Source organism: Athene noctua, chromosome 11 (genome assembly GCF_965140245.1).
Source record: "Athene noctua chromosome 11, bAthNoc1.hap1.1, whole genome shotgun sequence".
In the NCBI taxonomy this organism is placed as follows: domain Eukaryota; kingdom Metazoa; phylum Chordata; class Aves; order Strigiformes; family Strigidae; genus Athene; species Athene noctua.
The window spans coordinates 10,701,813-10,717,315 of NC_134047.1; the positions used below are offsets into that span (position 1 = coordinate 10,701,813).

Here is a 15,503-nt window from a genome sequence, read left to right on the forward strand (position 1 = left end):
TGTTTGTTCCTTTTTACCTTTCTTCATTACTATTTTAAGAGTTACTCAGTGATAGGAACAGGTGTTTTGGGGAAAAAATAAAGACTAGGGCCATTTTTAATGTTGTTTTTAAGTTTGGAAATAAATTTTGTTAAAGAGCTTACTTAATCCAGTCCTGTAAAATTCTTAACTACACTAAAGGCCTTGGAACATTGCTGCACCTTAGATATTTTTTTGTTTTATGGAAAGCCTTCTCCAAACACCAAGAATGCTGAAACAAAGGTAGTTAGCTGGAAATTTGCAGGTTGTCTTCAAGGTAATCTTTGTTTTATTATGGCTACTCTTTTTCTAATATTTTCCAGGATTTATTCTGGGAGGGAAGAATTGTCCAGCTTTTTAATTCATTTTATCTCTGTATTTTCTATTATTAGTGGTAACAAGGACAAGATGTGCTAATATAGGCTAATAATCATGCTATCTATAGCCTTTTGTGTCATCGTTGTACATAAAATGTCCTTATTTCCTGTAATTTATTACTGTGTGTGGATGAGAGATGTTTCATTAAGTTTAGGTGAGGTAATATGTTGCTAACAGGGCTTGAAAAGGGAGGGCTTTTTCCTTGGGAGAGCTGGGGTTGTGTTACTATTCAATCACATTCTTTTAAAAAAATAGAAAAGAATCAGATTTGATCATAAGATAACTCAGAGAGGAGCGAGTGACTGCATCTGGTGCCAGCCCAGCACTGTCTGATGTCGCACAAAAACATCTTGATGCTCACAAAGCAGGAGGCTGCGTTTTCCCCCATTTTGAGTATTAAGCTGTGCTTCTGGCACTGTTGTTAAACTAACCAAGACAACACTGTAGCTTCTGAAAAGACCCCAGAGTTTGTGACAGCAAGGAAATTACAACCTAGACAGGTGGCAGGGTCTCACATGAGAATAAAATCTATGTGGTTGTGATCTTCCTTTATTACCACTTAGGCAGTGACTTCCTTTGTTATTTCTAATGCTAGGTAGTTCAAAACATCTAGCTAATTATATGCTCCTCATGCTTCAGAGATTGCCTCTAACTCATCATCTGTCTGCCTGAAGAGTATTTAAGTGGAGCACATGAGCCCTCTCGCACTGCCATGCATTAAGTACCAACCATACACGTGACCCCGAGCCTCTTGCAGGCCTGAGCAGTTTTCCAACATGTTCTCCCAAGGCATTGACAGAGAGCACAGACCTTGGATTACAGCCTTCCCTTGCTGTAACAATGCAGAGAGGAGAAGGGAGAATACTGTTCTCCATCATCTTGCCTTTTTGACGCCCCCCACCCCATCCCTCTTGCTGCCATGAAAAGACTGTCCATCACAGGGATAAACAAGCCATAAAGGTGCCATTTCACTTTGTAAACCCAAGCACAGCTCTATGTAACAGCCAGATAAGGACTAGGGGACTCCTACTAAATCCTCCTGCAGTTCTTTATAGATCCCAGAGTTTTGTTTGGGAGGAACCTGTAATTTGTTATGTTCAATTTCCCCATACAATGAAGCTTTCCTTGGGAAATGGGTTCCAATTATTGCCCCAGGCAGACTCTCCTGCATACCTGTACCAGTGAATCTAGATAGCCATGTCAAAAGCCCCTTCTGGGTTTCAGAAGTCATACAGATCAGGGGCAAAAACATGTGTTGTGTGATGTCAGGGGGCTGATGTAAGGGAGCAGCTAATGCTGTAATCAGGGCTTATGAGCAAAGGTTGCTGAGTAAACTAGGCACATTAATGGATGCTGGGTAGGTAATGAAATATGTTTTTTTGAAACTTAAGACCTAATCAACAGATCTATATAGAGACTGAAAGTTTACTTGTGTAGAAACACAGAATTTTTTTTCCCTATAAATAGCTTGTGACAGGTAGTCCAACCAGCTGAATCCCATGCACCCATCACTCCAGACTGAAAACACACTGCTGAACGCAGGGAAGTGCTAAGAACACTCCCACAAATTAATAAAGATAATTCCCTGGGAAGTCCCTTTTATAACAGCACGTTCCTGACTTTTCCACCCGTCTATGTGTTAAATTACAAACATGACATGGTGGTGCATGCTGTGATGCAGTTCTTGGCCTGATCCCAACCAGCTCTCCTAGGAACTAAGAGACTTTATGTTGGCCTAGGAGAAGGAGCCAGTGACTTGTTTGCCACTGTCAGGTGTCTGGTAGCTGTCACTGCAGCCTGTAAGACCTCACCCCAGTGCTACTCATTAGGTCTATGTGATAGATCACCCCAGTTCTTTGTTTTGCCTCACACCTCCTTCTCATAGTTTTCACCCCAGTTCTTTGTTTTGCCTCACACCTCCTTCTCATAGTTTTAAGGTTATTTGGGGAGGAAGGCAGTGGGGAGAGAGGAAAGAAATTCCCAGTTAAATGTAATCATTAACTGAAGTGGTCTTTGATTTCTCTGTTGTTTAGTTTAATTAGATGGAATTCATTTCGAAGGCAGCCGCCAATGTCAAAGGCATGTTAACTATAGCTGTGAATTATTACTGCATCAATAAAAATAATGAAAAGCTTGGATGCTAGCAGACCCATTAGGCTTTGGAGCAGTAACAGCTAGTTTTCTGTTTTCAGACACAATCTTTCTTCCTTATTGTGCCTTTCAAATATTTTCATAATGAGAACTTGTGGCCAGTTTTTCTCAACTGCTTCTATTCTTCAGAACCGACTCTTCCTCAGAGTGTATCTATCTAACCAAGTTCAGCCTTCCTTTTTCATTTTGAACCTCTCATATTAACATGGAAATGGCTGGTTTGAGTCATATCAAAGGGCACAGTATCTGCACTGAGTCATACCAATCAGCCTGTTACCCTCCCTGTTACAGTGTTCAATAGCAAGAACTCAGTGAGAACAGGTCATGCCTATGGACTTGATACAGATGCTCAGGTTTCAGCAACACCTTCCTGAATTAGCTGATCTTTCTAAACTTAAGGAAGAACACAAATACTGCTGCTATGCAATGGTTAACATCACAGAAGGGCTACACAGGTCTGCTTGCACTGGGTTTGATCACTGTGTTGTACTTCACACCTTTGCAAATCTCAATGGCACTGGCCCTCTTCATGACATTCCAGAATAAAACAGCACATGCACCCAGAATGTCTACTGCCACCACCTAAGCAAGACTTCTTTGTTCAGCCTGTATGTGAGCAATCTCCCCACATTCATCCTCAGTTTATAGGTTAGGAGTCAGTGCTGCAAGGCTTAGCAATTCTCTCTGGGAAGTCCACAAGTCTCTCCTTTCCCTCTAAAGGAAACATAAACCTTTTACTGAAGGAGACAGGATAACATTACTCACAGCTACAAACCCCAGATCCTCTGGTCCTGCCCCGGGGAACCTCTCTGTGCTTTGCCTGCAGGTGAGACAGATCCACAGTAACCCCTTCAGCCAGGCCATGAGGAACACCAGCTGCTTCTAAAACTCTTCTTTTTAATAGCCTGCAGAATCTAGCTTTTATATCATGAGATACCTGACAACTGATCTGCTTCCTTTGACTTAAAAAAGTCCTGTCAGTGATTAGCACAGGGCTGACAATGCTAGCGATATGCTTGGACATTTAGTATCAGCAAGTCTGCAGAAATCAAGGGCCGTTGATGGTAAGAGCTAAACGTTGCACTGGACTCTGCACACAGGACAAAGAACTCTATGTGAGTAGGAAAAGCTAAACCATCAATGTATCAAGAAAGTTACTGGATTTGGGCAAGAATAAACTGGTTTAATGTAACATAATTTCTGGTTCACAAAAGATTGTCTCTAGGCTGTGGAACTATAATATTTACACAGAGATTAAGGCAGATTTTTACTCAACAACTCATCTGAAAGAGGATTTTTGAGGTCAAATTTTAAGTTTGCTAATACTATCAAGTGCAGCAACCTTCCACCAGCAGGTATCTGAGCATTAGCAACCAAGACTGCAAACTTGCCTTTTATTCTCTATAGTTTTATCTTCACAACCATATTCTTCCAGGGTTTATAACTGTAAAGCTCCTTCTTTTGGAAGGTGTATTGATAGGTATCTGTTGAGATCTCATTGATTCAGAACACCTTTGGATCACCGAAACAAACTGAATCACAGTCGTAAATACTGAGATCCCTTTTCATTTTATTCTCATTATTGAGGAATTGCATTTGTAGTCCCATCTGTGAACCAGATTAATTTGGAGCCATCTGCCATGAGCAAATTGCTAATTTTGGCAGATACCAGAGAGATGCTAGTATCATCCTTATGTAAACATTTGATGTCAGCTCTGATTGTTGTGATGAAAACAGCTATCCATAAAGGTGCTTATGGATACACCGTGAACATGTATAATTATGATGACTGGTTTACAGCTTCTTAAAGAATGGAAGGAGAACTCAGCAGTCAGCACAGATTGTGTCTGGTGTGCTGCAAACACACCCACTGTAACAAGGCAAAAAACTATGTGAGAACTGTGCAAACTGAGAGTGCTGCCCTGTGAGCTGTGATCCATGTTTAGTGGAGAACAGGGACCACTTCACAGGATTCACGTGAGAGACTATTAAAAAAATGCCCCTGAAGACCTCATCTGGAGTCAAAAGGAGAATTTGTACTGATTTCAGTGGGCTTCAAAATGTCTGGAAATACAACTACTACTAATGATAAATTGAAAGTAAATGAAGTATGTAGGGAAAATGTGAATTTTCAGACATGTATTTCCTCCTCTTTGCTGGTACAATTTAGGTGCAGACTCCAGCCTGGCTAAAAACATAAACCACAGTATTGATGTTTGTATAGTAAAAAAAATTTCTGATATGACTTTTAGGAAAAAAGATCAAATAGGCTGGGAGACAGAAGATTTTACTGGAAAAGATAATTCGTTTGACAGGCTTCATATATACCTTCCCTTGCGCTTATGGTAGTACTGAATAAAAAAAATTAAGCAAGTAATTTCAAGTTTCCTGTAATTTCAACTGCACAGGACCCCAGCCAGCTCTCTGGTTTTGATATGTACCTATAGAATAGTACAGAAAATCTTGGTTTGCCATTGTATGTATTGGACGTGTCCTGTACACAAACAACTTTGCAGTTTAACATTCCTACCCCAAATAAGATGAGCCACCTGACTCAATAAGCTTGGGCCACAGTCAATACTGCACCTGTGTGTGTTGGTTTTTTACTATTTCTAACCCAGCCCCACTCCTTCTGATGATTATTCAGTGGTTTGTTATTTAAATAACGACACTTATCGCGTGGAAGACCTGAGTAGGGATTGCCATGCCAAGCAGTCTGCAGCACATGTATACTACTCTTCTGCCACTATGCAGTACGGTATCAGACCCTTTACTGTCCTGAAAAGCAAATAATAACTATCAAAGCACCAGATTAGGCTCACGTTTATTTCCTGGGGAATACATATTCACTGACTATAAATTTCTGCCTGCATACCCTCCAGGTTCCATGAATATTAGTTTGTTTTGTTGTTCGACTTAATATTCATGAATAGGCTGCTTTCTTTCCGAATGTCTGTCATCTGTTTGGGAAAAAACAAACTATCCTACGATTTAAGTGACCAATCAGCAATACAAAGTGACTGGCCAGGGGACTGAACTATGGGTTAAAAAGAAAGCTCAGATGATTAATTGGACTAAATTACATAACACTTGGAAATAACAAGTGAACTTGTAAAAATCACAGAACTAGAAAAGCTCTTCTGTTACTTAATCTATTTTGAAAAGATAACTGAATTTTCCTTTATTGCCCTGAGAATTCAGGTCTCAGTGTTGTGCCAAGTCTCAACCGTGTCCCACTGAGGTCAGCAAAGCTCCTACCTATGCTGTGGTGGGTGGGCATTGCTGTCACAGCCTGGGGCACTACATGCCCTGCACACAGGCATCTTCCATCATACTCAGGACCATGCTTACACACTGACAGTGGAAAAAAAAAAAAGAGTGCACCTCAAAGCATGGTGTGGTATATCTGAGGAGAGGTTAGCTCTGATGTGGAGAAGAGAATGGGTCCTTTAAAGCCTGGGCTTTAGTCTTTGCTGGGAGTGAAGCATACCAGCACACCTCTATGGTCTTCCCATGGTAGCTGAAGTAATGCTTTCACCATGATGACTCACTCACTGAACCCAAAATCTCCTATAGGTGACAGTATCTTTCAAAACAGCTGTAACTTTATTAGCCATAGAGTTATTCTGGCTGTTAGCTGGTGAAGCCTTCTTCCCAGGTTTATCAAGACACTCACAGAGGAGTACCCCAAACCGTGGCTGTAAGTTGCCAGGACTGGGCAGAACATATTTGAGGAGAAATGATAAGTTCTTTAAAACAGCCTGTGAGCCTTGCTTGGAAGTAAACCTAAAAGGAAATACATCTACTCGAACACATCACTGTTCAGCATACTCATCTATCATGTGCTTTGTAGCAGCTTTTAGAGAAAGATGGTTCATGTTCCTGGCTCTCATACGCTCCACATGTAAACAGAGTAATTTCTTCGTCTCCCGAGACACCCCTTACATACACAGCTGCAGTGTGGGAGAAGCGTGTTGTTATAGTTACTGGCTATGACTTACCCCTGCCATTGTCATGGTATTTTCAGTAAATGGCACTTAAACAGCAGTCTAGCAAAGGTTTGCAGAGTAATGACTGCCTGCATTCACTTAATAACAGGACACAAGCATCTCTGCGTCCCAGTCTCTTCACCCATTTCTCCCTGTCCCTTACATCATGAATGAGACACTGATTCTCTTACATAAGGAACACAGCAAAGGTCACTTCTTATATTCGAAATTTTTTTTCACTTCTGCTCCTTGGAAAGGTCAGCATACAGGGGAAAAGCAGAGCTCTTCCCCTCTGGCAGCTCTCAAGAGACAGGTATGGAGTGCCCAGGACACATCGCCTTTTAGAGACACTGTGGCTGGTGAGCAAAACCGCTTTGCAGGTCAAGTCTGTAAGGGGCCATGGTTTTCTACCTTGTTTTGGGTCTATCTTTTGCTAAATACAGTCATTGTGACCCCACAAGAGCTGGCATAATGCAACCTGTAACATTTTTGGTCAGGATTGCAGTACAATGACAAGGTTGTGGGAATGAGCAAAGATACATGCCCATAAAATGGATTATGCTGAATGACGCTATTCAGCTGCTTTTGAGATGCAAAGACAACAATTAATTGAGCTGATGTGAACAGATGCAAATAGGAACAGCTCTTCATGCCTGGCAGTTAGAGAAACAAGACTTTGGTATACCGTCAAATAGTAACTTCTCAGAGGCCAACAGCAGGAAAATGGGGACTAACAGGTTTTCACAGACCCCAGACTGAGATGAATGAAGGTGACGTACTGAGCATTTGAGAGACAGCCATCAGAAGATGCTGCTTCTGTACCTTTGCCCAGGGTGCAGCAAAGAAACAGAGAGCCCCTAATTGGAAGCAGGCTTCTACAGGAGTCAAGGAGCTGTTTGTTCAGGCAAACTGAACCCTGTGTACATTTAATGAATAGATTATACTAAATCTTACAGATAAGAAGTGCTGTGACACTATCCTACAAATTTCTCAGTTAGACAGAAGGCATTTCATGAAGTGTGAAATTTTATTACTACTCAACAAAAAAAGCAGGTTTTCTATATGTTTTAGAACATATAAGAAGCTGTATGGGACAAAGCTAATGTGATTTATCAGGTGCTTTTTGTGAAAGCAATTAGGTATGGGATTCTCAAAAGAGTTTCTGAGAAAGGGTCCAGCAAAGATAATTACTGAACATGTATCAATACTGCTGTAGAATTAGCATCAGAAACCTGTGTACAGAAAGTCCTCCTATGCTAGCTTTGTGATTTGACAAGCTAACCAACTTTGTCCCAACTTCGCTTAAATAAGCACTTCTTTCAGTTTAATGTTATATCACGCTGCATGAAATAAATGTTAATTGCCATCACTGCATGAACAATCAGCAAAACTGCTGAAATAGAAGTCCAGTCCTGCGGCCTTTGACTGGCAAACATCTCCTGCACTCTACAGAAGAACCTGAACCGCAGCCAGGGAAGTTAATCCTAGTTTGTATATAGGATCTTGCATCAAGGCAGTACTAGTCTAAAGCGTACTGATGAAATCTGGTCTTGTAACAAACCTCGTAAATAAAGCTGAAACTGGCACTGCATCTCTTCTCCCACACACATGTTCTCCTTCAAGTTGTAAACTGCGCAGCAGATACAAACCTAGCTACAGAAGGATAGCTGCACACTGACAGAGAGAAAAAGCAAACAGACCTACTATGAAATGTATCGCAGAACTAGAGGCATAGGAACTGAATTTCAGCTGCAAAACATCAACCTTATCTCATGGACCTCTGTCTCTGTCCAGTTAAGCCAGCAAGGCTGTGAATTTAAGTGGACACAAGTTTTTGCATTCAAGAGTTTACACAAATCCACATGAATCCCATCGCTTGCTTTCCGTGACATTTCAGAAGAAACTTGTCATTAACTTGCAATAATTACTGGCAGTTCCTCATGCTACTGAAAAAACCCTTTTCTTCTATTGTACTTTCTGTCCTGTTGGCCTATAGGATGGTCAAACTTTCTAGAAGACCAAGAAAACAAAGGCTCGTTCTCCATGTATGGTTCGTATTTTGTCATTTATATTTTGTCAGACTAAAACCTAGTGCTAGTATTTAAATTTTTAGGTCTGATAGAAGAGAGTCTTCGTCTCTAGTGCTTAAACCACACATTTGAATCACACTGCTACAGCATGCAGAATGCTGTTTTATCTAAGTATTCAGCTGAACACTCCTGAATGTTGTCAGGGTTGATTTTTATTGTTTACTTCGGCTACATAAAATTAGTACTGAAAAAACTATGTACTAAAGGACCTACCCACTGAAAACATTATCTTCTATGATTGACTGGTATTAATCTTTTTTTTTCACACACAGAGGGATGTGTTCAAGTAGACTTCAAAACGAGGCTTGATATATCAAGGATTATTCAAGTTTTTAATGTTCCTTTCTAAGCAGTGAACTTGCAAAAATTGTCAGTAGTCAGTAATGTAGATAAACTATTCTAGTTACTGGCAGCAGTACTTGCAAATGAAAAAAGTTACGGACAGTGTGATATGTGACACTTGAAGTGACAGGAATCAGACTTTGTGGTTTTTCACAAAAGATCCTTATGTAACTTACTGATGGCTTTGTAGCTAAGGATCCTTCCTACAAGTCACAGTTATTCGTTGCTCAGATATATAGCTGCTTAGCTCATGAGGTAATGTTATGTACTGCCTCAGCATTTCTGAACTAGAGCTCTCTGGAGATGGAGACCAAGATGATATGTCTGTACTACGGCTAAGTACTGAAACCTAACAGACTGCTTGCTTACAGTTATTTATAAGCTTGTGTGTTTTCAGGATTTCCTTATGAAAAGTAATTCCACTTAATAGCAGTACAACAGCATGGCAATAATTCATATTTATAGATTGTAATATACTTTCAGACAGCCCTAAATTCCTTTACAAAGTGCGCATCTATAAATCAACCTATAAATCAGTATGTTCACAAACACTGTAAGACTGAAAAGAACACTGAGTGAAATTGAAAATGCTGAGTATTTAAGTCAGGTAGAACATGTTTGCTCAGACTGGAAAGTTATCATCCAAACAGGACTGCCCACATCTACTCTGGGCACTTAAAGCAATGGACCTACATTAAAAACTTTGTTTTATTAATCCTGCACAGCAGCCCTCTGTGCAGTACTTCTTTTCTAATGCAGGATAATAGCTTAAAACTGAACTGGAACATTCAACTAACCTGTTTCTCACCACTTGGCTTTCTGTAATTCAGCAGCAGCTCCACAGCTCCCACCACCTCTTTCCGTATTGCATACAGCAGAGCATCTCCCACATACACACTGTGGCTCAAAAGCAGCTCCATGATCTCCAGATTTTCATTCTCTATGGCTATTAAAAGGGCACTGCGACCAAGAGGATCCATACAGTTAATGTTGATGTTGTAATAGATCTCTGCCTCTTGCAAGGCATGTTTCACACTGGCATAGTCCCCCTTCTCCACAGCGCTGAGGTAGGCCTTCTCTTCCAGTGAGAGCTCTGCCTCCGCTCGCACGATCTGTAATGGGATCCGATCTCTGTACGGTGAATAGTTTACTTTTTTGTAGTATAGCTGGGCCATTGTTCATAGTGACCGGGCAACCTGTGGGGGAAGAAGAGGCATGCGTAAGTGACAAAGCAGACAAGCAACCCCCATCTGTTCCTCACAGGGGACCAATTTCCAAAGGTCCATCGTGGTAAAAGCTTCCAATCCCTTTACAAGCTGTTTTATTCTCCAGACAGTGACTGTAACACCCCTGAGCAACCCCACATTCAAAGGCTACCTGAAAAAATAAAGGTTACACTACTACTCAGAAGAGGTATGCAGAATTACAGACACTCAGTAAATTTTTAAATCACTATGCCATTGATTTCTTTCATCTGGTCAGAAGCATGATCTTGTATCTATTGCACGTGCAAATAGGTGGATTTTTCATCTTTGATTTATTTCCCACCCTGTTTTATTCAATTTCTTCCTTTTTCACTGCTGAGCCATGTCTTCAGCATCTCTGAACTGTCAGTGATGGGAGCCACTAATTTACACCCTCCTGTTTACAGTAATAAGATTTATTTTGATTATTTTTGCAGTTTCTTCTCTGCTTCCATCTCTTAAAATAGGTTTTTATTTTTCCTTAATGTTTACTCTTTGACTAGGTCACAGTTTTATTTTTAAAGCTTGCATGTTTTTAAACATATTTTCTCACTCTCCTCATTTATAAATAGGACCTAAAGACAGGCTGATGTAGAAAGCCACCACCCTTGCTCTCCAGAGGCAGCGATGTTGTTTATGGTCCAGGAAAACAAGAAGTAAACCCTGCCCTGGAACAAGTGTAGCAAACTGAATGAACTGCTGTTCCTTCCCACAGCTAACAGGTGACTGACGTCAGGAAACATGGGCTGGACAGGTATTCACATGTAAGGGAAAAAAAGAGTATGATTATCTACCTCTGTTTGGCATCGATAAACCACACTAAATCGGGACCAGGGGACACCAGCTGCTGCAGCTAATTGGATGACTTACTGCATCTCCTTGCCCAAAGCTCAATGGTTTCCGGTGGCAAATTAGCCAGAGTTTTTGTTCCATTTTAGTGCCCCATCCAGGGAAAACAGGAGGTTTTGATAAAGAGATAATGAGAAAGGGAATCTTGTGGTTCAGGTGCTGAACCAGGAGTGAGACGCCATAGGTTCTGTTTTTACCATCCCACTGCATGCCATAAGGCAACCGTCTTCAGCAGAGCCAATTTGCATTTTGCCTTCAGCTCCAGTGTAACAGGCCCAGTGCGGCGGGAGTGGGTGGATCTGAGCTCCAGCCCAGCTGACACTGCAAAATAGTGGGTGGTTGTAGCATACAGCAAAGTTACATCTGCGAATTTCCTGGGGAGCCAGAGATCTGTAACAACGAGTTTGGCATCTCAAAAATCTCTTAGCATCCTGGTTTCCTACAAGTATGAGAAAAGTTTTTGTTTCTTTTATTTCCAGAGTTACAGCGATCCGCACATATGCTTCAACCTGAAGACACGCAGGAAGGCGGTAGAGGCAAAAGGACCTATGATCTGAATAGAAAACATCATAAATATATTGGCTTATTTTCTATGAAAATGTTATGCCACTAAAGCTTTTAGGACTACAAAACAATCTTGAATGACTTAGGAGCTTGAAGTCTCAGTAAACTGCATGCATAACCAACTTCTCTGATTTTCAAAAGAAGCAAGGATCACAAGTCATTTTTCAAATGTTGTTTTTGAAAATGTTATCCCTGTGGGGTCCAGCCAATTCCCACTGAATACTGACAAGACACAAAAGGATGCAGAACAAGTCTGATAACAAGTAAGGACCAAAGAGATCTTTAGGAAAGTAAGGGTAAGCCCAATCGGGAAGGGAAATTTTGTCCTCGTGTGACAATCCAGCTCACAGGAGCAGGGCGCAGCAGCAGTTGTGGGAGATCTCCAGGGGGAAATCTGCTGACACCAAAAAACCTGAGAGATTCTGGTGACAAGTGCAGCTGCTAAAGTGGAACCAGGTATTTTTCACTGCTCTTCAGTTTAATTGAATGTTTTGTAGATGATGAATAACATTTGCAATGAGTTATAACAAATGTCACCTTATGAAACATCATGACAGAATCGGATCCCTTTCCTTTCCAACAATTTTGTAGAAAGAAAGGAAAGCTTCAGATATCTTGACTTCTTGGTGAGATCTCACCTCCCAGTACAACCCCAGTCCAAAAAAGCACTTTGTTAATATTTCAAGCACATAAAAAAGTGCAATAAAACCAAACAGGAAAGACTCACAAAATTAATCATTTGCCCTGAATTCTTCTCATGCCATCATCTGCACAGCCTAACTAACAGACGTTGCTGACTGGGTTTGGAAATGATAGCATGCAGTATCAAAACAAATATATGCCTGGCTGGATTACATGGAAGATTTCAGCAAAACCTTTAGCTGTTGAGCCACCCCTCAACCTGAGATCCTGTAGAATTACAGATGGACCTTCCAAACCTGATGTCTTTCTTTTCCAAAACTGTCTAACAGAGCATCAGTCAAACATCTGGATGAAACAAAAGAGCCCAAGGATTAATGCTCTCTAGTTATTGCTTCCCAACACCACTAATCTTCTGGAGGCAGCACCTCTTGGTGAAAGAAACAGACATTGCTGGTAGACCCTAGACCACTTGTTTGTCCCAGAGTGGTACTGTCTCCTGCTTAACAATTACAAAATGACAAACATATTGATGAAATCCAGGTAAGAAAAGGGGTAGGCAATTCATACATGCCTAGAGAGAAGAAACAATAAAGTACCTGAAAGGTAGCAAAAATAGAAGCACAGTCACATTAAAATTTTGAAATCTGTGCAGAAGGCCTGAAAACACACATTTTCCATATGAATTCTCTGCACAGAGAGGCATTTTCCACTACTTGAGTTGGTATTTGGGGCAAGGAAAATTTTTTCCAGTCTATGCCTGATTGCAGATGACTGGCTAATGCAATGGTGATATCTGCAGCACAAACAGGTGTAGAAAAACTAAGAAAACCAGACAACAAACTACACAAGGGAAAGAGGACTTTCTACTCAGTTTGGACTCTTACCACCTCTCTCCAGCTGAGTTGCACTTCTTCTTGAATCTTCAAGCCATTTCAGCCTGACACCACTTCTATGTCACCTGCCACAGAAATGAGAGCTGTAGCCCCTGAAAAGCAGCCACACCTGGCAGAAGCAGCTTGTCTGGTGTGGGGAAGGAAGGTTTACAGCTACATTACTTTGTCTAATAACACAGAATGTTTTTTCTATCCCTGTAAAAATTTCTCTGCATCTTCCAACACTCAGTTCAGACATATCTTCAGACATATCCTCTGCAACAATACGGCCAAGTGAAATGGCATCACAGCTGCCACAGGTGGGGTTTGCTGGGATCTCCTGCTGCCTGCTTTTGGACTGGACTCTTGGGATGGACACATTACAATCACATGGGAATGGCATTACTTCAGCTGAGGGCTGAAAACAATGGCTTTTGTTGAAAACTAAGTGCCTTTATACATGTCACCAACAGTAAGAAATCTAAAGTCAGCACTCTCTACAGACACTGCACTGTCCTCAACACCCTTCCGTGTCTCCCACCCTGAATCACGACTTGATACCAAACGATCAGTGCATCACACTGATGTATCGTGCCCAGGTGAACCACAGATTGCTTCAGCACCAAGGAGGAACAAACAGAAAGAATGAAAATTAGCTTTATTTTCTAATGTTTCTTGTCAGAGAACATTATGAAAAACTGCACAAAATCTAGAGTGATGTGCGGTAGCATGGGAAAAGGCCAGGAGGGCTGCCTGAGCAATGTGTAAGAAGCAGTGAGGAGAGGGCAAGGAGAAAGAAGAGCCAGGGGAGCTGCACTGAATAGTAGCCATTAGCTCAAGATGTGGTTAATGAAGATAGGCAGGCAAAGGTCACTCAGCAGCACTGCCTTTTGTCATTAAGAATTTCACGAGTTTCCACTAAATTTTTTTTTAGGATCTGTTAGCAGTAGAACCATCCCTCATTTCCCACTTTGCGTGCACTACATACTCCCACATGCCACTCTCTCACGGGAATCAGAATGTTCTGTATGAAATGAGATGAGTATAACTGAAAGGGTGGGAGCCAGTGCCAGTTTACATCCATGTAGTCACTAGGTCCATTATAAAATAGGACCTTCCTGGCTTTTATTTGCTTTTATCATAATTTGATTTTTTATGATGCTGATTAAGAGGCAGAAAAGCACCATTGCTCCTGATTGCCGAGCTCCCTGTGTAATGGAAGCAGAGACTTGTAGGGGTATTGAATTTAGATATTGGAGCTCATCACTCACAGCTGAGGTGAGCATCTGACTACCTGAGGAACAAATCAAATTCTGGATCTTGAACACAGGATCAATAGACAACAGCTACCTTTCCCACTTGATGGGACTCAGTACGAGCAGCCAACTCACATCACACATTAGAGCAGACAACAAAACACCCCATCTGCCAAGTTGCAAATAGAGCGGTTGGTTGTTCCTCCTACTGGAGATTCACTCTGACACATGTTGGCAAAACTCTGTGTGTGGCTTTAAATGTCACTACATCTTCTCTCTCGGATCTGCAGAGGGTTTATGTGCTGGAAAACCTGACTGTATTTTCTAGTTGTATCAGGCCAATAAAAGAATTGATCTCTTGCCACACATCTTCACTGCTTCCCTCCATCTTTCTCTCCAAGGCTATTTTTTCTTTTTAGTATTTCAGGGAGAGTATTTTCCTCATTTTGCATTTCTAATCTGGACTTCAGGTCCGGAAATCATGGACCATAACTGCTAAAACAGCCGGACTCTTTCATCATGCTCAGAGGCTGCGTGCTCAGTAATATTGATCTTTTCTAAGAAGGTTATAAACCTGAGTTATGAAATGGTCCAGAAGGGCCACTTAGGTAAATAATATTACATGTAGTTAACAGACCAATTGAATTTGTGATTGGATCCTTCTTTTAAGTGCTCTAGATGTTATTTACTAACAATGCCTGACTGAACTTAAACCTCCCACACTTTGAGGAAATAAAACTGACTTTGTAACACTCTGCAGTTCCTTTTCTTCTGCAAAGATACCCTCTTGTTTCAGAAAATTGCTTTTTCCATGGAGTTCAGCAGGAAACAGATTGCAACCCTAAGTCTCACTGCTTCTCATGATATCTCTGCATCACACTCACCACCTTTTTGGTCAGAAGCAGAAATTTTTCCTAATGCCTTTAAATGCAAAAGGACCTACTACTGAATAAATGTACAACCTCAGAAGTATTTTAAAATTACAAAATTGCAATGACCTTCTGGTGTATATGGCTGTGTAAATTCCATTTAGCAAAGGCCCCATGATCTCAGGAAGTTTATATTCAGCTCATAAGTTATATAAGATATATCATTCCCCTGGAATAAG

At 41.1% G+C, this 15,503-nt stretch overlaps 1 protein-coding gene across 2 annotated transcripts in view; it reads right to left on the reverse strand.

The window, feature by feature from the left end:
• Nucleotides 1–15,503, reverse strand: part of TRPC5 (transient receptor potential cation channel subfamily C member 5) — a 103,629-nt gene that overhangs the window by 63,000 nt on the left and 25,126 nt on the right. For both annotated transcript variants that reach the window (XM_074915132.1, XM_074915131.1), the window contains exon 2: nucleotides 9,766–10,164. In XM_074915132.1, coding sequence (XP_074771233.1) covers nucleotides 9,766–10,143 — 378 coding nt within the window. In that variant the 5' untranslated portion in view covers nucleotides 10,144–10,164. The remainder of the gene's footprint in view (nucleotides 1–9,765; nucleotides 10,165–15,503) is intronic.